The sequence below is a fragment of the Takifugu rubripes genome, chromosome 2 (genome assembly GCF_901000725.2).
Source record: "Takifugu rubripes chromosome 2, fTakRub1.2, whole genome shotgun sequence".
Taxonomy (NCBI): domain Eukaryota; kingdom Metazoa; phylum Chordata; class Actinopteri; order Tetraodontiformes; family Tetraodontidae; genus Takifugu; species Takifugu rubripes.
The window spans coordinates 5,849,438-5,876,096 of NC_042286.1; the positions used below are offsets into that span (position 1 = coordinate 5,849,438).

A 26,659-nucleotide genomic window follows, 5' to 3' on the forward strand; every position below is an offset into this window, starting at 1 on the left:
AGCATTTTAAATGGGCAATCAGGCCAATCTGAAACTATCCCATCCAGATGCTTCAAGATTAATAATTATGCATCTGTCCAAATAAATGCACATTGGACATGTCATCTACTTTTTAATGGGAATTTTTGATGAGTAGAACTGCGTCATTTACCTTCTAACAGTGTAGATATTATGCCTATTTGATTATATATCGGTTAATCTAAATGGGAGGGCCTTTGAGGCCATCCCAGATAAACAAAAACATGAAAGGCATTCTTACTTTCAGGGACTTATAACATCTTTATCCCCATTATAATAATCTGAAAAGATTTGAAAGGATTGTGCCGAAAAGAGAGAACACAAAATAAATAGAGAACACAAAATAAATAGAGAACACAAAATAAACAGACTGTTGGTTTGGCACAAATTTAAAATATTGATCAACTTTATGGTAGAAACTGAAACAGTTTACATTTATACAGAACTGTAGTATACACTCAATTATAAAACATGTACAAATGTGGACACGCAAAGATCACAGCCATATTTACACACACTGGCACAAAAGTAACAAAAGGCATTTGTTCTTGACGTTTGCAAAAGTTGCCTTCAGGAAACTATAGTACAGAGAACATTGTAGAAAAATACAATAGAAAATACAACGAAAAAATAAGTTATGCGATTTTTTTTTTTTAAAAGTCACATTGAACATGTGGTATTTTCCATTTTACATGTGAGCACAGCACTGTAATGACAGAAACTGGAGATGGCGTTTCAGTGGTCAAAGGGTTTCTGATCACGCCGGAGAGCAGATGAATCTGGTCAGATACAGATTACACATCAGACAAGTGGGAAAACATTTCCAGTATCGTTAAACTGGGATACCACATTAAATTCCATTTTCACACCATTTTTTAAATTGCTGACTTTTGTGTTTTAAACTGAATTTTGCTCTCAAGAAACCCCCTTTGATTATTTTCTACATGATTTCTGACACTCACCTTGTCTGGCTCCCATCAGTCGCTGCTGGACTTTCTCCAGGTGGTGGATGTAGTCAGTCAGCGAATGCTCTGGATCATGAGATGCTCCTGCAGACGGCCCCGATGCCAGACTGCAATATGACCTATTACAAAAGTTGAAATGTCAAGTCTTCAACCACATGGTCCACAGTTGATTTTGTCAGAGCAGCAACACAAACCTGTTGTGCAACTTGAAAGGTGATTTGGTGGGCGGCACATGAACTAACACCGTTTCTTTGAGATCAACAATGCTGTCTCTATTTGTTGGGAAGTCAGAATTCATTCTTGGCTGTTGTTGTCTTAGAACTTCAACTTTAGGTCCTGCAAGACATTTGCATTTAAAAAAACACGCATTTTCAAATAGTGCTTGTTTCAAACAACGCGTTCACCTGGAGTGTGTCCATTGACGGCTGCAGATGAAGAGAATCTTCGGATGGCTTTATGCCATTTTCTGGTCAAGAACTTCATTCTGAAGACCATCATGTGATCAGTCATATTCACACAAATGCTTAAATTTGCGTCATGCATTGTACATGTTGGTACGCTCCCTACCTTGACACAGCAATAACAACTCGTACAGCTGCCCTAAAGCGCACGCGAGGCCTGCGCTGGGAGGAGAGCAGAGGAGAGGGACGCACCCCCATAGTGGCAATCAGACACAAAGTGGCCTGCTCGCACTCCTGAAAGCCTCCCAAGAGCAGCAGCAGGTAACGCTTCTGGTAAACCAAAGCCTTCCTGAAACTCTCTGCACGCAGGTAACGCTCATAGAGACGCTGCACCTGCAAAGAAATGAAATCATGTTCACCTCACGGATCGGCATTTTTGGTTTTAAAAGCTGAGAAATAAAACTGTTTCGATTTATATTTCAACAAAGGTTTTCTTCCAACCTTGGTGTTGCTGGCCCCATCACAGACGGGCCTGTTTTCAGTTTCCGTGGTAACCTTTGTAAGTGCGGACTCTGCACGCCGCAGCTGGCGCTCCAGGTAGGCCAGTCTGTGTTTAAAGGTGGCCCTCTCCTGACTCAGTGATGTCACCCGCTCCGTCAGGTCCGAATTCTCCGTCACCAACCTTTCCACGAGTTTGGGTGATGGCGTCTATGGCGAGGAAAATATGTACATTTGACTGTAGAAACCAGAAGCTGTACAGTCGACACCAATCATCACGTTCTCCTGGTTCTGCCGTCATTTATATTCTCTCTGGTTCCTTACTACTTGTGTACCTGTTGGGTTTTGTGCTGCGTCCCATCTGTGTGGGTCTGCACACACAGCCTCTGTGCTGCCATCTCACGCTCCTCTTTCTGCAGCTCTGCCAGAGTGCACTGGAGAGTCTGCATGCGCTTCTGGTCCTGCTGCCTTAACAGCTCCAACTCACACTGAAAGCAGAAAGCATCATGAGAGTCAGCTTTTGTGCCACTACATCTTAGCTAAAGAGGATTACTTTTTGGATAGGTGCTTAGTACACAATGAAATAAGTCGATGATAATTTACCAGTTTATTATTCATTCTCTGCTGTCGTCTCTCCCGCTCTATCTGCTCTTGTCTCTCTTTTGTCCTCTCCCTCTCCCACTGCTCCTCCCTCTCCTTCTCCTTCTCCTTGAGTAGCTGTAATCTTTCTTTCAGTTCAGCCAGCTCTGCCCTCTGCTGTCTGGACTGTTCCTGCTCCACATCTAAAGCATGACTGACTTCCTGTTTCTGCTCTTTTAAAACCTCCAAAGCTACGTGATGTGTGACAGCAGCTTCCTGTTCTCTCTTCAGCTTTTTGCTCCATGCTTTTTCCTGCTCTTCAAGTTTCCTTTTGCTTTGCATTATTTCAGCCTGCAAGCCATCCACCTCTGTTGTCAGCTCTTCACCCCGTCTTCGCTCTTGTTCTAGCTGGGCACGCAGGTCTGAGATGAAATTCCTGTCTCTTGTTGCATCTTTCTCTTGTTTGCGGGTGACTTCATCCACCTGCCTGGAGCATTGATCCCTAAGTTCATCCAGTTTCCCGTGAGCATCTCTGAGTTTAGCGTGAATATCGGCCAAGCGTGACTCAGCTTCAGCGAGAAGGTGCTCGAGATGAGCCTTTTCTTGTGCGTTGACTACTTGCTGGTGACTGTAACGCTGATGGGCATTTTCCAGCTCCTTCTGGATGTCTTCTAAACGTTTCTCTAGAAAAACACTGCGAGACTGTTCAATCTGAAGCTCCTGTCTCAGGTTGCTGCAGGCCACCTTCTCCTGTTCCACCTGACCCTTCAGAGCCATTAACTCTGACCTCTGCTGTTCAGAACGTGTGTGCCAAGCCTGAGGTTAGAAGAGAACAGAGACAATCATCTTTGAGAGATTATAAACACAAATTACTTCAAGCAAAAACTTGAATGAAGCATAAAAATGCAGCTAGAGGGCAGGACAAAAGGCCCTTCTCTACAGGAGTATGTGTTTTACCGAGTTTATTCATATTTGTTCTTACCCCTCTCCTTTCCTCCTCTGCTTTCTCCTTGCGAAGACTCACAGCTCTTTCTTGTTCCAGTTGTTGTTGAAGTTCCTGCACTCTGTTCTGTTCCCTCCTTAAAGAATCTTCCCCCTCTTCAACAACCGTCCTAAGATATGGCACAGTTCTCACATTATTGGAATCAGATTCAAATATATTTGCATTTTTTCTATGACCTATTTACTGTCAATTTCAGGTCAATCCATGGACAAGGTTAGCTTGAAGGCTATGGTAAGTAATGTACCTGAGAGATTGTATTTGGTTCTTTTGTTCTTGTTGAGTGTCCTGAGCACATTTCAGTTGTTTCTGGCTCTCCTCCATCTCGGTCCTAAATTGGGATTCAATCTGTCGACTGAGCTCATCTCTCTGCCAACCATCACCACCATCAGTCTGGTGGAAAACCAACCATCACGTTATTTGTAAACATACAAATTACAACAAATATGCAATTCAATTCAATTTCCCAAGATGACAGAATTCCTAAACTGACCTCGGAGTATCTCTGAGCCATTCGACAGAGGAGTTCCCTGAGAGCAATCACCGTCTCCTGTAGGGCTCGCTTCTCCTGCTGCCAGCTCATGGGGCGCTTGGTGGAGGATTTGTCCCTGTGGTCTAGAGAGGCGGAGGCATCTTCAGAATCCTGATGCTCCATCTGGCCAAGTGAGACAACTTTCAAGTCTGAGAAGGGAGGCTGGGCTATAACGCGACGCTGGGACAGCGTGAGAATTCGGCAGCTTTCTTGATAAACTTTCTTCAGAAGACCCTGTCGAAAGGTAAACAAAACACACTTTAGGTCTTCTTGTCAAACGGACCAAACTACAGCAAAGAAACAAACCGATCTACCTGAAGCTCAGGTGACAAAAGGTCATCGCTGTAGCTCATACTACCCGCAGCACTGTCCGTGTTAACTGCTGGGTTTATTCCTCTGCAACGTAGATATTCAACAAACTGGGCATCAAGCCTTTCAGTCTGTTCCAACTCCACTCGCAGTCGTGCTCCTAATTCTGAACTCACATCTGAAGGAGGAAAAAAGGCAAAGAAGAAAAGTCTGACTGTGCTCCATAGGTTTTTATTGGAGATCTTAAGTCCCATTTTCTCAGTCACTGAACTATGACAGTCAGTACAGACTTACTGCTTCCATAACCATCACTGGCCCATTCAGGTGCAGACAAGGAAGAGGTGGAACCAAGAGGAGATGAAGGTGCTGTTGTATCGAGCCCCTCCATTTCACGTACCTAGGATATTAAATAGAAAATGTCAATATATAAAAGTCTTTCCCAAAGAGCATGTACATAGGTGTAGAGATCACATACTCTGTCAGTGTCCAGTGAGTCCAGCACAGAGAAGTTGTCAGACAATGAGACAGAGCCGGGTGAGTTAGTACTCTGTGGATCCGGGACTGGTGTGATTGTCCTGGAGCACGGAGTCTCCATCACAACTCTGGGAGATGTCTTTGCATGAGGAAGATCCAGACCTGGGCTATTAAGGGCACTGATCTCGGGGAGACGAGAGCCCAGAACAGAGGCGTGGATGCATTCTGGGATTCTGTCTTCAGAGCTTTCCAGTCTTCTCAAAACCTCTGGGGAGCTCAGAGAAGCTTCTTCACGAGAGACACTGAGGACGTTCTCAAAACCTCTGTGAAGAATTTCTGACAAAAGAATAAACAAATGATAGCTTTTGTAGATGTGCCAAGGTCAACGCTCCCCTACAGATACAGTATTGCTTGTGTTTTTATAGATCCAGACTTGTAATGCGCATGTATCTGTACCTGACTAGAGGTACATAAAGCAGGTATCCTCAGTAGAGCCACAGTGTTTCTTGCAATAGGTAATAATTACTTTGTGGTCATATATATCACTTTTCCCATCATGTTTACTGATATATTCAAGGCAGGTTGTCTGGCCCTGCTACTCCTGTGATAAATTCATGTCCCCATCATCCCATACTCACCTTTCTGTTGATAATCCTGCTGGTGATGAATCTTCTCCTGCTGGTGACGGTGTTGTCTGAGTTGTTCCAATTCTCTTTTATGACACAATAATTCCTCTTCCCGAGCAGCCAACTCTTCTTGTAGACTTTGGCTTTCCGCCTTCAGCTGCCGGTTAATAGTCTCAAGGTCAACCAAGGCACGGTCTTTAGACTAAGAAGAAAAAGTAGCGTTAATATTTCACGTTCCAATATATTAAACTGTAAACACAGCAGGAAATCTGAGAGTTAAATGTTTCTGGTCATTCATATTCCCACCTGTCCTTCCTCAAGTAGCTTTTGGACTCTTTCTGTAAATGTCACCAGGCAATTTTTCACTGCAGTCCGCTCCCCTTTGACAGCCAGATGCTCTGACTGCAGTCTGGTCAGCTCATTCTCCTTTTGTCTTAAGGCAGCATCAGCTTTAGCCAGAGTCACCTCAGCATGCGTCTGAGAAGATAGAAAGCTATACATCACCAGAAAATCCAGCATTTCTCAAACTTTACATGCACAATCCCCCCATTTATTTGCATTTTTTCTTGAATTAAAAGTGCTATAAAAACATATGCTTACACAAAGGCAACATATGATTTGCTTTGTAAAATGATACCAGTAGGGGAACCATATACGCTCACTTTGCTTATGAATCCAATTTTTGCAGTTCAAGCAGACTGCCTCTTTGACACAACTAAACCACAGCAGCTAGATTTCCTGAACTAACGGTACAACTTTCAAGTCATGCTTTTAAAAACCGAAATCACTTCTCACCAACTTCTGTAGAAATATGACATCAAAACATGAAAAATAAAGCTAATCTAAACCTTTCAAAACGGCAAAGAAGTTCCTCTTGTTGCTTCCTCTCTGTTGAGTAATTCCTGTGCTAGCTTGTTTTAGCCGACTCCAGACCGACGCGGCTGACGTATTAGCAGCTAACCATGACCAGATGTAGTCCTGTTAGCAGCCGTTAGCAGAAAAGGGGCATTTCCCCAATTATAAGGACGGCTGAAGTAGATTTATTTGATTATAGAGAGCAAATCTGATTTTCCTTTGCACAAATATCCTATAGGAAGTACAGTGATGTATTTTGCAGAAAACGTGCAACAGTTATACGAATAGAAACCTAACTTTAAATAACTTTTTTATTTATAATACCTAAGAGGGTTACGATCCTTGTTAACATTTTTCCTACAAAATTGTCATTAGGCAACATTTAGTAGTGATTATGAAACCTTTTACGTTCAGAACAACACTCACCAGCACATCTTTCTGAGCCTGGTTTTGACTGGTTTCCTTCTCTTGGAGCTGAACTGTCAGGTCCTGGATACAGACTCTCATTAGAGACACTTCCTGCCTGAGTTTTTCAGTTTCCTCCTGGAGTTGTGCCTCCCTCCTCCTCAGTACCTCCCCTTCAGCAGAAAGTTCTCCCTTCACTGCCTCAAGGGTCTCAATCTTTGTCCTTTCCTCAGCCACTATTTGCTCCATGTCCGTCACCTCAGCTCTAATCTCCTGGACTTGTCTCTCAAGAGTGATATTGGCTTCTCTGAGGACTTCCATCTCTATTTTTGTGTCCTGCTCCTTTGTTCTTAAAGCCTGTATCATGTTTACATTCCCCTGTTCATTCTTCTGGAGCTCTAAAATAAGAGAGCTAAGGTGGGAATTCTTCTCATGTAAAGTATCCACTTCTTCCTCTTGAGATTTGCATCCATCCCTCTCTTTTTCACTTTGTTTTCTCTTCTCCCTCTCTTCTTCTATCAATCCTTTGGCTTCTGCCACTTCAGTTTCTTTGAGAGAAAGGAGAACTTGAAGTTCTTCTACCTTGTCCCGCTCGGCTTGGAGCCTCTTTCCAAACTCCTCCCCATGTCCTCTATAATCTTCCTCCTGTTTGAAAAGTAGTTGCTCCAGACTTTCCTTCTCTGCCACTGCAGTTTCGAGCTGAGTCTGTAGCGCTTTGAGACGGGACTGAAGCGACCGAGTAGAAGTTGAGTGAGAAAGACTCAGCTCTTGCTTCAGACTGCTGGGGCCCCCACTGCTCTCTTGTTCCTGAATGGTACAGTGGTGAGGTTCAGGGCTGGGAGCGAGTGATGGATTGATGCTGTCTCCGTCCTGAGAGTCACTAACTTCATGCAAGTTGGGGCCTAATGTGGCAAGTTCTGCCTGCAGTGTACTGATGACCTCATGTAGGCGTTCTTCTTCTTCCTGTTTGTTCTCACGCACTCTACTGACTTCAGACTTCAGGTGTTCCACCTGTGAACGCAAATCCTCCAGCTCAGCCTCCAGGATCTAATTCGACAGAAAGTCAAAATTAAATCAGGCAAATTAGTTCACAACAAATAAAGACAGCCCAACTCTAACCTTGGCATCCCTGGTGTTTTCTAGCTCCTGTTCCAGTCTTTGGATCTCATTGCTGAGGTGATCAATCTCTTGATTTTTCTCCTCAAGTAATGCTGATGGAAGGGTCTCTTCCTCAGGAGCGTCCACCACACATTCTTCCTCTTTTTCCTCAGCAAGTATGTGGAGAGCAGAAACTTTGTCCTTCAGAGATGCATGTACAAGTTGCAATTTAAAATAAATTTGAAAAACACAATATCACCATTTCAACAAACAGCTTCTGAACATCCATGGCTGAAATTCTTTTACCAGTCTGAAATCAAACCACTGCAACACTAAATGAATTATGAGCCTCTCAGCTATAAGTTAACTTCAAATTTTTATTTTATTATTATATTTGTAATCATAATTCCTTCTACAGTTTAATACTGAGGTTTTGGATTCATCATTTCATAACAAACACCTTAACATTTGGACATTGCTTTGTGATTAGGTGTTCAAAAAAAGTAAACTCAAATTTCACTGAGCACTGAAATGAAGCATCGGGATTTTGATGGAAACAAAGTAGAGCTTACTTTCAGTCCACTGATCTCCTGCTGGAGCTCATTAATATGAGCAGCATTCTGATTGGTCACAAGCTCCAGTTGTAGTGTGAGGTGTTTTAGCTCAGCCTCTTTGATATTAAAATCCCTCTGCATGTTGTCCAGTTGGCCTTGCAAAATCTCAACCTAAAATCCACAGAAATGTTGTTAATCTAAAAACATCAAGCCGTCCCTGAATGAACCTTTTTTTTTAAATGCATGTGAATAATGTCAAATCTCATATATATCTTTGTATGTCTGTGCACAATTTAGAGTCATTCATGCATTCAAACTAGCACATATATTACGAACTGCAAAATTTTGCACTTTTTACAGACCTCTTGCTCCTTGCTGCACAGATTCTGCTGAGCAGTGTCCAGAGCATTCCTGAGATCCTGCGTGGGGTCCCGTGCGTGGTCATTGTAACAATGTTTCGTCTCATCAAGTTTGGACTGCAAGGCAGAAATCTGGAGTCTGTATGACAGCTGCTGCTGCTCTAGGGCCTGTTTATCCTAACAAATAATTAATAGACATGTCAAACTTGGTGCTTCGGTGGACACTTTTATTAATAACAACACATGATTTTAGAAACATAGTCTGCATTTCTTACCTGTGTGAGCTCTTGTTCTCTCAGTTTTACTCTGTGGAGCTCTTGTTCCAACTGGCTGGCTAATCGATTATTGTCAGTGCTGTTAAGGAGTGCTTGCTCAAGCTCTCTGATTCTGCCAGCAAGCTTGTCTATCTCATCATTGCGCTCTGCAAGATCACGTTGTGCTTGCTGATTGGCAGCAAGTAAGGAGGCATAGTCATCCGTCTTATCTTTGATGATGGCTTGTAAACTTTCCACCTGTATACGTAGATGGGGGAAACAGTTCATACATTTTTGGCAAACTAAGAACAATCTGCCCAAGAAAATCTATGACGTGTAGATAAATAAGCCATTCGAGGAGAGCGACTACAGTACGAAACAAAGTTAAGCCATTCCAGAGAGAGCCGAGATGCAAATCAACTATCAAACAGAAGCAAATGGAGAAGAAAAGGTGAATGATTATGAACAAAATAGATGGAATTAATGTTTGGATGACTGTGGATGAATGATGAGGTACAATACACACCATGCAAAAAAAAGGAGGAACTACAAGAATATGCTAAACATGGATTTCATACCTGCAGAACCAAGTCCTCAAACTACAGCAATCCGTTCAACAATGGGATAAAAACATGGCAAAAGTCAGATTCTCACTCAAATTCTTTCACCAAACCCTCTTTGAGTACCACTAATCACACTTTTGTTAACTTTTTTACCCAAACTTTTATGAAAAAACAAACCATACATGCACGCTGCAAATGCACAAGCACACTGCTCTTTTATATAGACTATAAACATTCATATCCAACAAATGAGCCTCACCCTGTGTCCTTTGTTATCCACATTAATGGGCTGTCTTAGCTGAGCCTCGAGCCTTGTGATTTCTTGCTGGAACTCATCTCTCTCATGTTCTCGCTCCACAGCCTGATCCTATATGGACAAAAGCATTGTAGAAGGTTTATGTCCTCTAAATTAAGGATGGTGAATGATAAAAGGGGTAAAGTGTTATACAAATAATCAAGTAATCTTAAATTCAAAGTTCACCTCGATAAATTGCCGGTCATGTTTCAACTGTTTCTCAAGGGCTTGGACACGTTGGTTGAGATCTTCTGTGTGGGACTTGTGGTGGTGCTCCATTTCAAGGCCCTTGGTTTCTTGTTCTTCCAGGTCTCTCTCCAGGGCTCTAAGGCGCTGCATCAAAGAGCTTTGGTCTTTTTCTGACTGCCGCTGCAGGTCCAGCTTGTCTTCAACCAAACGTTCTGTCTCTCTGAGGAGAGCTTGAAAAAAGAAAAGAGAGTGAGGGCAATCTTGCTGATATAAAACATTAAAATGTGATATGCAAGCAGTCTGAAGAGTTTAATCCACCCATTACAAATAAACTTTTTCTCCATTCTGAATTGAGGTATAAATCTGATTATTTTACTGAGCACAACATTCCATAACAGCAACCTCAGAAAGCACAGCAGATATAAATCAGTGTTATCCCTCTCACAGCACGCAAACACACACAAACCTGCACCAGGATCTAAACTGAGACAAAGGCCTAAGGAGCACAGACATTACATAAAGGTGTGGTCAATCTCATTAAAATCTCATGTACTTATTTTGCATATGACTTCAGTATTTTGTGTTTGCTCTGCTTACCCTTCTCCCGCTCGCCCAGGCCAGCAGAGAGATGGTCCTTTTGACGAAGAAGTGCCGCATGCTCCTCTGCCAGCTGCTGATGCTTCGACCTGAGACTGTCCAGCTCTGCAGTCAGGCCCTGCATCTGGTGCATCTTCATCTTCAGGTCTTCCAGTTCTTCTACTAGACTCTCCTCTTGTGTTTCCTTCTGCTGCAGCATCTCTTCAAGGATTGCTTTCTCTGCCACATAGCCATCCAGCAGTCCTTTACAGGATTTCATGAATATGAAACGTGTGAAAATCAACCATTTACATGTACAGTTTTTCTCTTAAGGGTGCAGATTTAATACTGTAACAGTATGATGACATTTAAAAAAGGGCAAAGAAAGACGCAGGGCTCACCTTCTGCTTTGTGGAGCTCCAGCTGAAGTTCATTCTTTAGTTTCGCTTCTTGATCAAGTTGTTCCAAGATGATCTTGTGTTGCTCAAGAAGTTTAGCAGAGTCTTCTTTAGCTTTGGAGAATTTCTCCTCAAGAGAAAGGTGGACTTGATGAGTTTGCTCCAGCTACCAAAAAATGTTAAAAATATATCAGTGTGAGGCAGCATCACAAAACAGAACATTTGATAAGGATATATATGATTCTTTACCTGTGTGTTAGCTTGATTGAGCAGATCCAGAAGTGTTTCAACAGTCTGACGAAGTCTGACACAGGCACTTTGAGCTGCTTCCTCTCCCTCAGGACTGATCTGAGTGTCAGAGACCAGCAGACTCTCACAGAGCAGGTGAGTGAGCTCTGGGTCTTCAGAAGAGGAGCCGGCAGCTAAAATACCTAGAAAAACATCTTTAAATGAACTACTGATATCCAACCATTTAATTAGCTATGTACGGTACATGAGGATTTTTTTACCATGATTATGACTGTACACAATCAAATTTACAATAGAGCTCCTACTGAAACAAACCTGAGTCTGGTGAATCTTTGTTCCCTGTTGAACTCCCCTGGCTCTCTTCACACAATTCGGCTCTAGCATTCAGCTTATGGCCAATTAGCTCCTCAGTTGCAATTGTGCTGCGAATCATCTCAATCAACACCTTCCTAAACTTTTCATTGGCCTGGTCCAGCTTGTGTCTAGAAAATAAATAGGAATGAAACAACAAATATACACACTAAAAAATATTAAAGAATAATTATTAAAATTTAGTATTTGCTCAAAAGCAGTGTGCCATGTTCTATGTTTCCATGTGACAGATCAAATTTAGTTGTAATCCACATATCATGTGAAGCAAATTAGATTAAATGATACGAGTTCACTCGTAACCGATATATAGCAATGTACACTGAAAAAGAATATTCATGTCACTTACTTTTCCTGTTTTACACTCTGTAAATCATCAGTGAGCATTTTTAGAAGGTTGCCTCCCTCTTGACTCTCTCGCTCCCTTCGTTGTAGGAGAGTGTCCAAAGTTTCCATCTCTGCTCGTTTCCCCTTTAATTCCTCCTGCAGACAACCAATCTCTGACCTCAGCTAGAAAAAAAAAAATGGATAAAGAAGTAGTTGATATAGTTTATCAGTTGGAGCAATCCAAAAAAAGAAATCCATGCTTCTCCAAAAAGGAGTTTGACAATACAGCTGCAATTGAAATTAGCAATGCCCGATTCACTAATACAGAATCAACTTCATTACGGTTTTTCTTTAGACCTTCCATCTCTTCGTCTTCTCTCAACACATCTTCCCCCTCTTTTACTTTCCCTCCCGCCCAACTGCCACCTGCCTGCATCAAACAATGCAGTTGCCCTGACAACACACCCTCCCAACCTCTTAAACCCACTCATGTGGTTATCAAAGAGGAGCTTGTGTGTTAAATTTTAACTACTAAGCCAAACATGTGCCTTGGAAGGAAAAACATTTTGGGGAATTTTAATGTTTAATGTGACAAAAAGGCACAACTGAATATAATTCATACTATATTCACATCCATTGTCAGTGATTATTATTAAAGTTCTTTTTATTTTATATTCCTAAATAAGTTAACATTAATACATGTCAAATAGAATCCAAACGTTAAACAACAGCATCACAAAAATGGGATCACAATATTCTAAAAACCATATCTTTGTTCAACAAATTATTTTAAACCGCTTGGAATTAAAATATCTGAATTTAATTCTACATTTTATTGTCTCAAAGAGTTTATTGTAAGACTGAAAACATAAACCATCCATCTTTTGTTGTATTAAACATCTTCAAATCACATAGCTTCAAGAATATAAGAAGCGGTTTGTTTTAATGATTTATCCCACAGTTGTGTGCCAAGTACCTGGGAGACCACAGCATCCAGTTGCTGAAGTTGGGCTGTAAGATGGCTCATTTTGACTGTGTAGCTCTGCTCCGTCTCTTCCTGTTCAGATGTGAAGCTCCGCCGCAGGTTTTCAATCTCCACCTGCTTCTGCTCCTCGAACTCCGTCTTCACAGAAACATGTTAAGTGCCGTTTTAAAAATTCTGCAGAATCATAAACTAGTTTTTTTTTTGCCGCTAAAAACAACATGACTCGCTGGCTGACAGCAGAATACTGGCTTGCACTTTTCACATGCCAAATGCCCTCATATCTGGGGGGTACCTTCGGCCTTAAAAGCATCTACAGAGGATAAAAAGCTTAGATCCACCCATTTAGCCACTAGCCAGATAAAAAAAAAACACATGTAGCCGTCAGCAGAGGACACAGACTGACAAGAATATTCCACCATATATGTTAGTAGGATTATGTAAACATTTGGTTTGAATAAAGCTCCAGTGGGACAGAATCCAAGACAAAGAGCGATCCCTACGAATGAAATGATGCAGCTGGAGCTTAGAATGTCAGAACACACTCATGCTCTCAGTAATCCTCGGCCATTATATAATGTGTAAAACATGCACTGGCATAACAAGCAAAAGTAAAGGAGGGGACAGAAAAACAATTCCAAATAAATAATTACATGTATGTTATATGACTGTATCACTATAGTTGAGATCATTTGTAAATATCGGTATGTCCATTATACATATTAAAGCCTATTCTGTTTGAATCACACAAAACATGATTTTACCTTTAGCAGAATAATCCTGTCTTGCAATCTCTCTTCTGATTGGACCTTGAGGAGCTCCACCTCTTCCAGGAAGTGCTGGCGCTGCCTTGAAGACTCCTCTTCAAGCTCTCTGCGACATGCTTCCAATTCCCTTGCAGAAACATTCCTCAGCTCCTGAAACAAAGACCACATGTTTTTTTTTCTTCAATGCCAATATGACTACAGTACATACTTTTTTCCACAGTGCACCACAAACACACACACACACACACACCTGTAATTGGAGTTGATGCTGTTTGACAAGTTGCTCCTTTTCAATACTGTAGGATTTTGACAGCTCCTGAAGGGCGTTGCCATGCTGCTGCTCTAGTTCCAAAACCTGACAATTTGAATATAACACAATATTTTAAATGCAAATAAGTTGAAGTATAAACTAAATTCCACAATGCAGTAATAGACTGTATTTACAGCAATATATAGCATTTATCATACTAGATTTCTAAAGTTAAAATATTTGTTTTTCATCTTTAAGCAAATGAATGAAATACCCATTTAATTAAGGATGCAGAGCATAGTTCTTATCTTATATTCAACATTTCATTTATGTCAGCAATCAGGCTACAAACCAACAAGATTACACAGAATTATGGAAATAACACTAACATAATATGTCTGCATCTTTTATAGAAATAAATAAAAGACACAACCAAGTGTAGTACCTGATTTTTAAGTGCCTCCAAAGCTCTGCAGTGTTCGGTATCTAAGGCCTCCTTTTGAGCAACCATCTCAGACTATAGGAACACACCATGGAAACAACGGACAATTTATCAGTGTGTACTGTTGGAGGCATTCAAAACAACACAAGAGGCACGTCACAGTTTTTCCCCCATCAAGCCTCTAAAAATGATTGAGTTACTGGTGTATTTTTCACCTTGTGAACGCAACTGAGCTCAGCAGCCATGGCGCTAAACTTCTCCATGTGCACTTGAGCCAGTTCTTTCCTCAGTGCTTCTTTGAGAGACAGGTGTTCTGCTGTATGCCGTTCAATTATCTGCCTATGTTCTGACTTCTGGCGACCGAGCTCTTCCTGATACTTGTTTTTAAGCTGCACCATTTCATCACGCAGAGCCTGAAGTTAAAATAACAGAAGCATTACAAAGGAAAATTTTATGAAAACAAAAGGAATGTGTTAAAATCTCAAATGAAAAGTTAATAACCCTACCTGAACTTCTTTTAGGTATGTTGCCTCAACAATGTCCATATTAGCCAGCATTCTCTTTTCAAGTTCATCCTTCTCTTCCTGGTGTTTGTGAGCCAGTTCTGCTTCGGCGGCTTCTAGCTGAGCCTTGGTAGTCTTCTGAAAAACAGCCTCCAGACTCTCCAGGTCTTCCTTCCTTTTGGAGCTGAGAGCTGCTTCCACAGCAACAAGCTCAGTGTTGTGTTTGGACTCAAGTTTAACAACCAAAGCTGCAAGCTCAGCTCGGTGACTGGCACCGAGAGACTCTAGCTGTGCATTGTGTTTGGCGTGGAGCGTCGTTAGCTCTTCCTTGTGCTTGTTTACAAGTGTTACTCTCTGATGCTCTAGTTCAGTTTGGTGGGTTTTGTTGAGCTCTACCAGACACATTTCATATTTGTGTGCCAAGCTTTGCTCCAATTCTGTTTTCTCCTCCTGGAAACTGAACACAAAAAGAAAATGATTTAATAGGATAGGATTTAGGCTTTTCAGTATCACTATTGAAAAAGAGAAACCTGTACAACCAGAAAAAAAAATTACAAAATTAAAAATAAACGAAATGATCTTCACTATTATCGCACCTCTTTTGAGCCTGACAAAGCTGCTCCTGATGTTGCTCCAGGAGGAGAGCATTGAGCTCTTTAATTTCTGTTGCCATGCAGGTCTTTGCCTTTTTCAGCTCACCATCATATTGGGCCTCCAGTCTCTGCTTTATTATCACAACCTCTGGACCTAAATTAAACATGTTAAATGTGCAGAAGACAAGCCAAAACCATTTTTAAGTATCAAATTTCTAAATTTCAAGATCTGATGAAGTGTATAAATGATAGCCTACGGTACATAAAATAAGTTTGCATTTCTTACTCTCATCATTCTCCAGAGCCGTCTGTAGAGAACTCAATTTCTCTTTCTCCTTTTCAAGGGTAATTTGAAGATCTGTTGTCTTAGTTTTCATTTCTTTTTCAAGTTCTGCCTTTAGGACTGACAGCTCAGCTTGATGCTTCTGTTGGAGCTCCTCTGTCAGTCGCTTCATCTCCTCCTGCCTCTCCTCTTTTAAAGCTTCCTCGAGAAGAACAAGCTCCCCAGAAAACTCTTGTTTCAACTGCAGAAATGATCAAGAATTCATGTTTGAAATGCCAGCATATCACAAGGTGCATTGGCCTATCTAATCATCTTATTTTAGTGAGTTTATAAATCTATTTTCAAAAAAAATAAAATAATGTAGGTGCAATACTCTATTCAACCATCAGAAGATATTTGAGCTTTCGCATATCCATGCATTTTAAGCATGCATTTGCACCTTTTCGGCATTCCTTTGTATATCTGCTTCATATTGTTCACTTAGGTCCCTCAGTCTGTCCTCCAAGATGTGGATGATAACTGCTGTCGTCTGCAGCTCCTCAGTGTGATGCCACACCTTCTGTTCCATCTCCACCTAATTGAAATAACCAGATTACTACCGCTGCCAAGGAGGTCATACGACAACTGCCGCTTGTCTGTGTGGCAGGCTGGTTAGCAAAATACCTCAAAAATTTATGAATGGATTTTAAATAAATTTTTTGATTAAATTTTAGTGATGGTCTGGATTTCAGATGGAATTCAACCTTTGATATGTCAATGAACAAAGCCAAGTAATGCTGATCATAAACCAACCTACTACCTGTTATACTACTACTGCCTGTATATACAGTCCACTATACTACAGATGTAAGTCACAATATGTGTGAAATGGAGTGCTTTTTTATAGTTAGATTATATTATACTATAATAATAAACACGTTTATCAGATAATTGGAAAGACTTTGTTTTACCTCAATCTGATGTGCAGCTTCAAGATGAACTCTGGTCAGTTCTACAAAGAAAAATATTACATCATTTTGATTTCTAAATTTAGGCAGGATCAGGAAAAACAAATATAATTTGTTTAAATATTTTCATGACACACCCTGTAAGTGACGTTCAGAAAGTTTAGCTTTGAGTTGCTCCAAGTCTAATGCATGTCGCCTCTTCACTTCCTGCAGCTCGTCATAGTAGTGCTCAGCAAGTTTTGAGCGTGCCTAACACACAAGTGATCCACAATACACAAGAACTGTAAATGATCAAGTGTTTAAACTGTGATAAAAATTGCTCGTAATCCACAATAAACACAAATAATCTGTGAATAATCCCCAATATAATCTTCAAGTAAACTATATCTGACCTGTTCCAACTCTTCTTTGAAGGATAGAGTCAGAGATGATTGCAGATTTGCCAGTTCCAATGCATGTTTTTCCTCCAATTGGAGAGTGTAAAGCATTTCCTGGGCAGAATAACATATTACATTTAGGACACTTTAATATTTTTATGATTTTTAATAGTTTTGTGAGAATTTGAGAAGAGAAACAATTCGGATTGCCTTTCCACACCATACTTTATGGACTACCATGTTTTTATGTTACTTCAAATGATAGATCTTAAAGTTGGATGCATACCATGGGTTTCTCTTTGTTTAGAACACTCTCAGAATGTCTGTGGTCTTTTTCCACTTCAAGTAGGCCATGGGATATTAAACTGAAAAAAATAATTAAAAAAATAAATAAATAAAAAAAATAAAAAAATAAAAAATGTAGAATTAAAATAAAAGAATAATTACAGAATTAATTCTGTATGCCGGCAACTGCCATACCTGTCGTCGCTGATTTTCAACACAGATTCTTCTAAGGCACTTTCCACCAGCCTCAGCTGGAGCAAAGCAATTTCCTCTCTGTAGTTCTCCTCTGAAACGCGTAATCGCTGCTCAAAATACCTAAAAGAAAATGAAAGTAAAGCAAGTCCACAGGGTGTTTCCACCAAGGCAGATTTATGAGAATAAGTACTTTGGATCTATTTTGTTTTACCTCCTTAGGCTTTCAAGCTCAGCCTCATTCTGCTCTTTGATTTCCCGTTTTTGAACATTAAAATCCGCTTTTAAAAGTTCAAGGTCTTCAACACGAGATGAGCGAGCAAGCAGTTGCTCTTTCAGCTCTGTGAGAAAGAAAGAAGAATAGGTGAAAAATCATTAGTACATTTCAATAAAGTATTTTCCCATAATAAGAGTGGTGACTGTGCGAGTACATGTGTGAGGATTAATGGCAAATAATTTCACCTCCCAACTCTTGGCGGTTAGCCCTCATGCTCTCCAGCTGGGTCCACAGCTGACCAACTTCTTCTTCAGAGCTCTGCTTCAGGAGTTTCTTCTCTTCTTGTAAACGTAAAACCTAGTTCAGAAAAGTAAAAAATGTTTTTATTAAGCATTCAAAAGGAAATAAGTGCAATTGGTGTCTTGTCAGAATTTAGTCCTTGTCCAGTTGAACAATGAAAATCGAAAAACTGAGGGGAACATTTCCTCCTGATGAACAATAGGTGGCAGACAGACATTTCGAACAGAGAGATGAAAAACCATACAGCTTTATTTTTCTCATGCATAGTGTAAAAGTTACTTATTGTGCAGATAACATACATGCCACCCCTCCTGGTCATGGTACTTTCGAGAGGTGTTTTTGTTCTGGAGTCATACAAAACATGGAGCATGTGTACATGCGTCCTCTAGTTTAACTCAAGTAAGGTGTACACATTCTAGTGAAAATCCATTTCCATTCACATTTCTGGGTGTCTTAATCAGATAACTCTGTTATCACTTGGACTAATGTGTTTACATGTACTACAGTTATCCAGTTATAGTTGGATTAAGGCAATAATTAGTTCTTTGACTTTTAATTATAGTGCAGATAAGACACATGTTAAGTAAAGCGGAAATAATGCACTAAATAAACAAATCTGTACAACTATTCATCTTCCTGTTGTTCGAAATACCAACCCACCACCTGACTCCCGTTGTTTATGACGTGATGTAATAGATCCAAACAAAAGGGGGCCGTATTAAGCCACTGAAAAGATTAATATCAATACGAAGCGTGACAGGGGAGGACATGTTCCTGTTTTCCTTGCTCCATGTAAATGGGGACAAGGACCAAATTCCAAAGTCAAATTTTGAGCATAGCTTGATTTAGCCGTGCATGTAAATGCACCAAGTGATCTTTGGGTGTCCTCACCTCTGTCTGCAGTTGCCTCCCTTTGTCCTCTAGCTCGATTGCTTGTTGCTCCTTTTGCAGAAGCGCTGTCTTATGACTTGACACCAAATCCTCCAGTTCACCTGAGAAACATTTGACAAAAGACTAAAAAAATCAACATCCCTGCACATAAACATAGACATCAACAAATAGTAAAAAGCCCATTGGAATGCAGAGCGTGATGAGAGCAACTCACGGACAGCAACATCTCGGTCAGCCCAAGCCTTTTCCAGCTCCTCCTGTAGTTTCTGAATTTGCTCCCTGTTACAGGTCTGAAGTTCATCCAGCCTGTTCTGTGACTCCTGCAGGACTGGCTGGGTTTGTGACTGAGCTGCTTGGGCCACAGTAAGAGTTTGGTTGGTCAGCAATATGGAGGCTTTTGTGCTTTCAAGTTCTTTCTGGGAGGCGTTAGAGCCGTTCTTGTTCTCTGCATCACCTTCATGCTGTAACCTTATAGCCTATAGGGTTTAAAAAAAAAAAAAAAAAAAAGGAGGTCACGATAAATTTAAATGTATAATCATAATAAATATATATTTTCCAGTGGAGCCTAAACTCCAGAGAGTGGATGCGTGCTCCCTTTCAAGCATACCTGCCATTGCTCCAGCCCAGACACCTGGATGGCAGAAACACTTTGATGTAAACCTTCAAGCTCCATGGTCTTTTGTTCCTAAAGTTAATCAAAATATCAATAATTGTTTTATTATCCTCTGAAAAAAAAACAAAAAACTTAATTCTAGCATTGAATGCATCTGGCACTAACTAAATTTCACTATGCTGCAAATTCTCTGCATTCTCTGAGCTACGTCCACGGGTACATACAGCAGCATACCTGTAGCTGCTGCAGTTCAGCCAGGTGGGCAGCCTCCAGACTCTCTCGCAATTCTGCCTTCATCTCACTCAAATCCTCGCTGTGCTTGGCATTAAGCTCTGAAATCATCCGCTCGTGTTCCCGTTCAGTCACCTGAAGGAAGACAGAATTAGGAGTAATTGGCAAGGTGAAAAATAAATAAGGTGTGTATAAATATAGAAAGACATTTGCACAGGTTACTTCCCGCAATAGGATACCTGTTTGATTAGAGAAATTTGTCTCTTCTGCTCTTCCTCCAAAACAGCCTGCTGCCTCAGAAGTTCTGACTCCATTCGTGCATTGATCTCAGATATCTAGGAATTCATGAAATTCAAATTTCAAACTTCTAGAGGTAAAAGTAAAACCAGACAGTTCAGTTTGTAGCTCCCACCTCCTGTTGATGTTTCATTGTGAGGTCTTTAATTTCTAGTTGGAGAGAGAGCTCAAGCATGTCCATATCCTCCTTCACAGATGAAACCTGTTTCTCCAGGAGAGTCTTCATCTCTTCCTCCTTCTCCTTCAACTGCTCCTCTTGGTGAAGCTTCATATGAACAAGTTCCTTCTCCTTCTCTTGTCTCTCTACCTCCCACTTCTCCCTCTCGTCACTCAACTGTAAATGTACATTCTTATGTATATTTCAACCTTTTGAAAGTAGCACTGAAATGAATAAAATTATAAATCTCACCTCATCATCTTTGGTTTTTAGCAGGTGCTCAAATTGTTCCAACTCTTCCTCCATAACTTGTTCCATTTCTTTAAGTCGTTCATCCATCGCTGCTTCCCTTCTTATGTGCTCCTCCTCCTGCAGTGCTTGAGTTTGGGCATATTCCAGGTTGGCGAGGTTCTCCCTCAAAGAGATGAGCTGTGATTCTAGCTCACTCTTCTCCATGACAGCATTGTTTAAACTGTGTAGGCTCTTCTCCAGTTCTTCGTGCAATCCTTCCATTTCCATTTGAATTGTTTGAACCTGAGCACGAGTTGTTTCAAGCTCTTTTAATGCTTCATTCAGCTCTTTAGTCCTTTCCTCTAATAATGCTGCTGTGGATTTACAAGTCATTTTTGACTCCTCAAGCTCTAACTGTAGACATTCACAGCGGACCTGGGAAAAGGAAAGAAAATTATATTACATTTGTTATACGTTAATTATTGCTAAACTGCATAATTTTATATATTGTATCACTTGACTCATATTTTTATCTTTAAATCAAGGTAGATGCATCTACAATGTAGAGATTAGCCTAACTAGATTGTACATTTCTACACTTGTATACCTGTAGAGCTTGTGTCTGGCTGACGTTGCTGTGATCCAGACCATCTTTAGCAAATGCTGAAGCCTCCGCTGCTTCCTGCACAGATACAATCAGCAGTTTGCTCTTCATTTGATCAGATGGCAGTGCCATTTCCTTCGTATTATGTTGCTCTTCTATGAGCTCATCTTCGCCCTCTGCTAAAGTACAAGTCGAGGCAGACAATATCGCTGCATTTTCTTTTTCCTCGATTAAGGCATGAAGCTTATTCTTAAGGTCATCTTGTTCGTGAATTCTTAAGATCATGTCCTCTTCGACATGTCTCCTCTTTTCCTTCTCCTCCTGCAGTTCCCAAAGAGTCTGTCTCAGCTCATCTGTTACTTGGGCCCACCTAAAAAAAAAAAAAAAAAGTAAAAATAGCACATACAATTTTTTCCAAGTGACTCATTATTAATCATATGCTGCATATTATTTTAGAGATACGGAACACAATATATGTACTTCATAATCCTAGAATAAATACTCCAAATATACCTGCTCCGAGCCTCCTCCAGTTCTTCAGCAGTCTTCATAATTTCCGCTCTTAACACAATTGTCTCTCTGTCTTTAACAGACAGTTCTTCACGAAGCTCTTCGCACTGCTGATTCAACAGCTCCTTTTCAAGGTCCATCTCCTCACAATGCTGCTCAGACACTTGGCTACTTTCCAAATCCCCAGAAGTGGAGTTGTGAAGCCATTGTGCAGAAGTCTGGGGATGGGAAACATCAGATGCAGGTATATGCAAAGACAAATGCGGGCTGTTGTGGAAGGTTTCATGTTCTTCAGGGAAACGATTTGAAATTGATAACAGGGGTTCATCTCCAAGCACTTCACTATTGAGCTCAAAACTGCAAAAAAGAAAGACAAAAGATCATTTAAGAGTATAGCCAGTTGAAACATACACGCACAGAACAAGGTCTCAAACCTATCGTTTGCAGAGATGTCCAACTGACTGCACTGATCCAAGCTTTCATTGGCCACAGAGTTTGGATGTTCAAGAGGTATCGAAGACAGGTAGCGCTCCATCAGGATATCTCCAGATGTTGTTACATTCATGCTGTCCTGATCCGGTCTGACTTCAGCTGTAAACTTCTCATCACAGCCAACAGCAGCCTTTGCTTGGTTCTGTTGGTTTTTAGAGGCTTTCAGTCCCATCACCTCTTCCAATTCTTTCTCTCTTTCATTCAATAATTGCTTTACTTTCTCCACCTCCTTTCTGTGTTCTTCTTTGAGCATCTCCATTTCCTCCTCGAGAGCCTGAAACTGAAGGGCAGTAGTACCTGGAGCATCAGCATTCAATTTACTTTCTGCATTTTCCTTCATCTGAAGCCTTTCCTTCAGTTCCAGCACTTCTCTGTTCAGCTTCTCCTTCTCAGCTTTGTCCTGCTGTAATTCAAGGCACTGATTTTGGACTGAGGATAACTGGGTCTGTAGCTCTTGAAGCTGCATCTCCCTTTCCTCTCGTTCCTCTTCTCTGCCTTTCCTCTCCTCTTCCAGTAAAGAGAGTACGTGTTGGTGTTTCTCGATCTCCACTGCTAGATCAGCATATGCACATTTGCTGCGCTGCCTTTCTTCTTCAAGCTGAGTCCGCAAGCTCTGCAGAAGAGCTCCTGTCTCACTGTCCACACTTTCAACACTTAACTCAGCGGTAGTTTCAACATTCGCCGATTCCAGTGATGGTGACGTCCTATGACTGAGATCTGCTTTGGAAGCCTGGTCATGCTGCTGATGGGTATTGAACCCTTCAGTTTCCGATTGACTTTTGATGCGCAGAAATTCAACACTAGTCTAAACAATATAAAGAGTCAAAAATAATAATTAGGGCACATCTTGACACAATATTAAATCTTTCCAAACAGATCTAATGTAGAGTGACATTTACCTGCTGGAGCTGTCTCTGCAGAGCCATGATCTGTCCAGCAAGGGACTGTGCCTCCAGTTGGACCTGATCTCTACTAGCTAGAGCCTCCTGCAGGTTGGAGCTAAGCCTTGCAATTATCTCATTACGTTTCTCTACAGCCTGCTGCAATTGCTGTAATATACGAAAACTACAGGTCAATATGGTACGCAAAACACTAACAACTATTAATTTTTAATATTCAAACATCAATATATTACAGAAAAGCAAAATTGTATAAATATATATATATATATATATATATATATATATATATATATATATATAACAAAGCCAGGGTAAAGAAAATCCCCCTTTCCCATAATCAGATATTAGAATCTTCAAAACAAACAAAAAGATGTTTGATTACAAGGAATTAGGATACCTTAAGTTGCTCTTTTCCAGTTAATGCAACCAACTCCCCTCCACCAAAAGCTTCTAGGAGGGATGGACCTTTCTCCATGGTGGGGGTCTGGTCACTCTGCTGTGGGTGCTGCTGCTCCAGTGTCTTTGGCTCCTTTGATTCCTTGAAACACATTCAACAATCTAGAATTTAACGACTTTGCATTGTGGAAATATGACAAAAACAAATTCTTTCTTTAAACAGAAATCGGGCAGTCAATGCAGCGGCAGTTAATGCTGGTCAGGTTACTATGACAACTCGCCCTACAGGATATGTAATGTTTAGTGACCCATTTTTTAAATATATGCTCAGAAAGGGTGCAGGGCACACTCACTACTCCCTCATCTGAACAAATGGAATTAGATAAGCACAAAAGTGACCTGCAATCGCTAATAAACAAACAAGGTTTTTAACTATGAATTACTAAGGATCCTAATATTTTGCATGCATACCTCATTGTTGGTCTTGTTCAGATTTGCGTCACCAGTCTGACACAAATCGGACTTTACGGGGCAGTCTTGCGTTGTGCTGTGAATTTGCTTGACAGCCTGGCCCTTCCTCTTCTGCGTCTTTTTCGACGCCCCCGCGACGTCGCCTTTTGCCCGCTTCTGCTGGAAGCTAGCAAGCTGCGCAGGAATGACAGTGAGACGTAGATGGACACATAGGTAAGGATCGCAGAACAACACCATACTACAAGCATGACGAAGCTCTGGAGTCAAAAGTGAATTCAGGTCACAGTCCAGATCTCTGTTACGGGAACAGTTTTTTAGTTTTCGCTCCGTAAACAAACTGGGATAACTTAATGAAACCAAACTCAAAGTAAAAATCAATCTGCAGAATGACAAGACTCTGCTGAAGGGAAAAAAGACAGAGCCCTTAATTCGATGAGTAATTGTGCAACAAGACTATGCCCAGTGAAGCAGGAAGAAATCCCAAACTCACACCCAAAAATAGCCTCCACCAGGCAGAAGTATCCAGGTTCAAATGAGGTGACGGAAAGAAAGATTCTAAAATCTTCAGGGAGCAGCATTAAACCCATGAGAAGTTCACATCTGTGACACCCAGACTGCACTGCCTCTTAACTGCCACATGAAAAACACATTGCAAAACTACCGGAAACAAAAAGGATAGTAAAACAGTCAGATCATCAAACTCATCACAGAAGCATGTTAGAGCATCTACTCCTGATGATAAAGAAAATGATGACAAAAAAGGCTACGAATCAAAAGTTCCTCCACAATGGAAAAAAGAGCATCAAATCGTAATATTTAACATGCATTCCGGAGGGAAAGACATGGTGTACATCCATCTCAGGTCATTTCTTTGACAACACATTCCTTTTAGTCGCCATCACTCTCAGCCGGGCTGTTCCCTTGAAGCAGCAAGGATTAAATTCAGCAGCTCACATCATGATCAGGAACCAAAGACAAACATCGACCTCCTGCCAAGACGGTCAATGCTTCCGTATCCAAGCAGCTTTTAAAATGACCAGCAGATATACGTTTTGCAGTATGTATGCACTGATGCATTACTATCAAACGAAAACAGCCCACGTTCAGAGAGGAGAGGTTTAAAACACTAGATGGGGGATAGCATGTGGCTGAACCAGGGAAAGAGGGTGGAGACTGGTTCAGATGGAGAGGAGGAGACAGCTTTGTGTGTGCATCCTCAATTCAATTTGAGATTACATGGCCTTGGAGACCTACTTGTTGAATGTTGACACAAATGTGCATGACAGCACATGTATACTTGTGCACAAAGACTTGCATTTAGCTGTTGAATGAATCTGAAAAATGCCATTTTCTTGACATCAATCCTAGCCCTTAAAGCTATTCCCAAACACATGCGATGCATTTAAGCCCTGCCTTTGTTCTTATCACGTAAAACCCCACCTATCATGTGTCTTCGTCACATTCGTCTGCCACAAAACACATCACAAAAAGATCCATTAGGTAGATAACTTGCGTTTTGCCCAAGGCTGCTTCTGAACAACAGACAGTGTGACGGAGGGTAGCTGCAGCAACGTTACTGGCCTGCTGAACCCTATTCGTGTGTTCCCTCACTCCTGTTGTTCCCAACATGGGCATTACAATAAAGCCCAAGTTTGGAGCACCTTGCCTGTGACAGCATTCGGTACCATGGCAACAGCATTGATCTGAGGCATCCAGCAACCGTCTAAACCTCAATGAAGGAAACAGGCTCATTGCACCACCTGATGGTGTATAACTGGCACGACAAACCAAAGGAAAAGAGTCGTGGATCACCCAAGAGAAACCCAAAAGAAAGCAAGAAAAGGAATATGACAATAACCAGAGTGGCGTTTGGAAATTCTGGTGCTGGTCACCTCCAATATTACTTACCGACTGGCTTCGTGGCATGTGGACCAGTTTCTGTTGTAAGGAATATGTACATTTTAATACTGCACCCACAGCAGTTCGTTGAATTTGGTCTACACAAATCTGAACGCAAAAAAGAATTTGTTTTCCATTTGATCCATCTTTTGCAAATGAACGCTAAAGTGCTGTGATTTTATCGGTGTTTTGCACTCTTAGAAAGCGATTGCGCTGAATATCAAAGGGTGCAACAAATGAACGCGACACATATTTGGCGCTCATTATACCTTTCTAAACATTTAAGAGGACAACTTTTCTTTAAGAGGACAAAGTTTTCTTCTGTAGTGATTTGTCATCTTTAACAAAAAATGCTGTATTGTAAGTATGACTTGGTGAGTAAACCAGATTAGAAACGGTGAAACTGCTCCTCACTTAGAAATAAGAAATTTGAAACCTGGTGCAGAATAACAAGTAATAGAGAAACCTGTCTCACATTTTCGGGATATAAAGTAACGACTGCCTGTGGTGAAAGGCCAAACATTCAACGAACAACAACAAAACATCCTGGAAATTGTTAAATTTTGCCATGGAAACAGAAATTTACGACAAAAGAGTTGGCTAGTGTTAACTGCTAGCATGCCAATTTAGCATGCATTCCATGTTAGCAACAAACCTTAGCTCTTCCAGCCTGTAGTTTCCTTTGGCGTTCATCTTCGTCCATCTCTCGGTTTATGCTTACTTATAAAATGTGTAGCAAAAACGATGGAAGTCATCTGAAAAAAGAGCACAGTTCTGCACCATACATAAGTTCGCAAGAACAAAATCTTAGAGGTTCCAACAGAAAACTGTCAACATTATTCAATATGGCCGCCAAGGCAGTTCGACTCCGCCCTTATCGAGTTTCCTTCAGCGAAGAGGCCAATCACACAAATAAACGCTATATTTTCCTCCA

The 26,659-nt window shown here is 41.0% G+C and overlaps 1 protein-coding gene across 4 annotated transcripts; it reads right to left on the minus strand.

The window, feature by feature from the left end:
• Positions 1–364: 364 nt before the first annotated feature.
• On the minus strand, positions 365–26,607 carry pcnt (pericentrin). 4 transcript variants are annotated; one of them, XM_011618797.2, is made up of 60 exons: positions 26,381–26,607; positions 25,735–25,764; positions 23,827–24,000; positions 23,357–23,497; positions 22,957–23,106; positions 22,000–22,862; positions 21,569–21,922; positions 21,059–21,425; positions 20,473–20,886; positions 20,179–20,397; positions 20,006–20,101; positions 19,770–19,901; positions 19,530–19,607; positions 19,137–19,398; positions 18,923–19,023; positions 17,977–18,088; positions 17,729–17,855; positions 17,518–17,637; positions 17,324–17,402; positions 17,053–17,151; positions 16,798–16,909; positions 16,664–16,704; positions 16,153–16,287; positions 15,717–15,954; positions 15,434–15,584; positions 14,841–15,294; positions 14,550–14,747; positions 14,338–14,409; positions 13,893–13,997; positions 13,640–13,792; positions 12,870–13,016; positions 11,916–12,076; positions 11,513–11,679; positions 11,198–11,379; positions 10,952–11,114; positions 10,572–10,814; positions 9,972–10,204; positions 9,750–9,857; positions 9,506–9,526; positions 8,949–9,185; positions 8,677–8,850; positions 8,333–8,485; positions 7,782–7,961; positions 6,684–7,709; positions 5,709–5,879; positions 5,415–5,604; positions 4,778–5,112; positions 4,597–4,699; positions 4,308–4,480; positions 3,955–4,227; positions 3,709–3,854; positions 3,444–3,573; positions 2,486–3,277; positions 2,218–2,370; positions 1,886–2,092; positions 1,551–1,777; positions 1,388–1,467; positions 1,178–1,319; positions 981–1,102; positions 365–797 (listed from the first exon to the last, which is right to left on the minus strand). In XM_011618797.2, the coding sequence occupies exons 1-60, from the start codon at positions 26,426–26,428 to the stop codon at positions 754–756; spliced, it is 12,108 nt and encodes a 4,035-aa protein (XP_011617099.2). In that variant the 5' UTR covers positions 26,429–26,607; the 3' UTR covers positions 365–753. The 4 variants fall into 4 exon arrangements, with proteins under 4 accessions (XP_011617099.2, XP_011617110.2, XP_011617105.2 ...); XM_011618808.2 differs by lacking the exon at positions 25,735–25,764; XM_011618803.2 differs by lacking the exon at positions 9,506–9,526.
• Between the last annotated feature and the right edge of the window lie 52 nt (positions 26,608–26,659).

What these genes read in the sequence shown, in the direction of transcription:
- pcnt (XM_011618797.2), bottom strand. Translation starts at nt 26,428, where the DNA reads ATGGACGAAGATGAACGCCAAAGGAAACTACAGGCTGGAAGAGCTAAG. An exon ending in AAAACACCAGGGATGCCAAG is followed by an intron (nt 7,710 to 7,781) that starts GTTAGAGTTGGG and finishes CTGTCGAATTAG; the next exon opens with ATCCTGGAGGCTGAGCTGGA. An exon ending in CGTCAATGGACACACTCCAG is followed by an intron (nt 1,320 to 1,387) that starts GTGAACGCGTTG and finishes AATGTCTTGCAG; the next exon opens with GACCTAAAGTTGAAGTTCTA.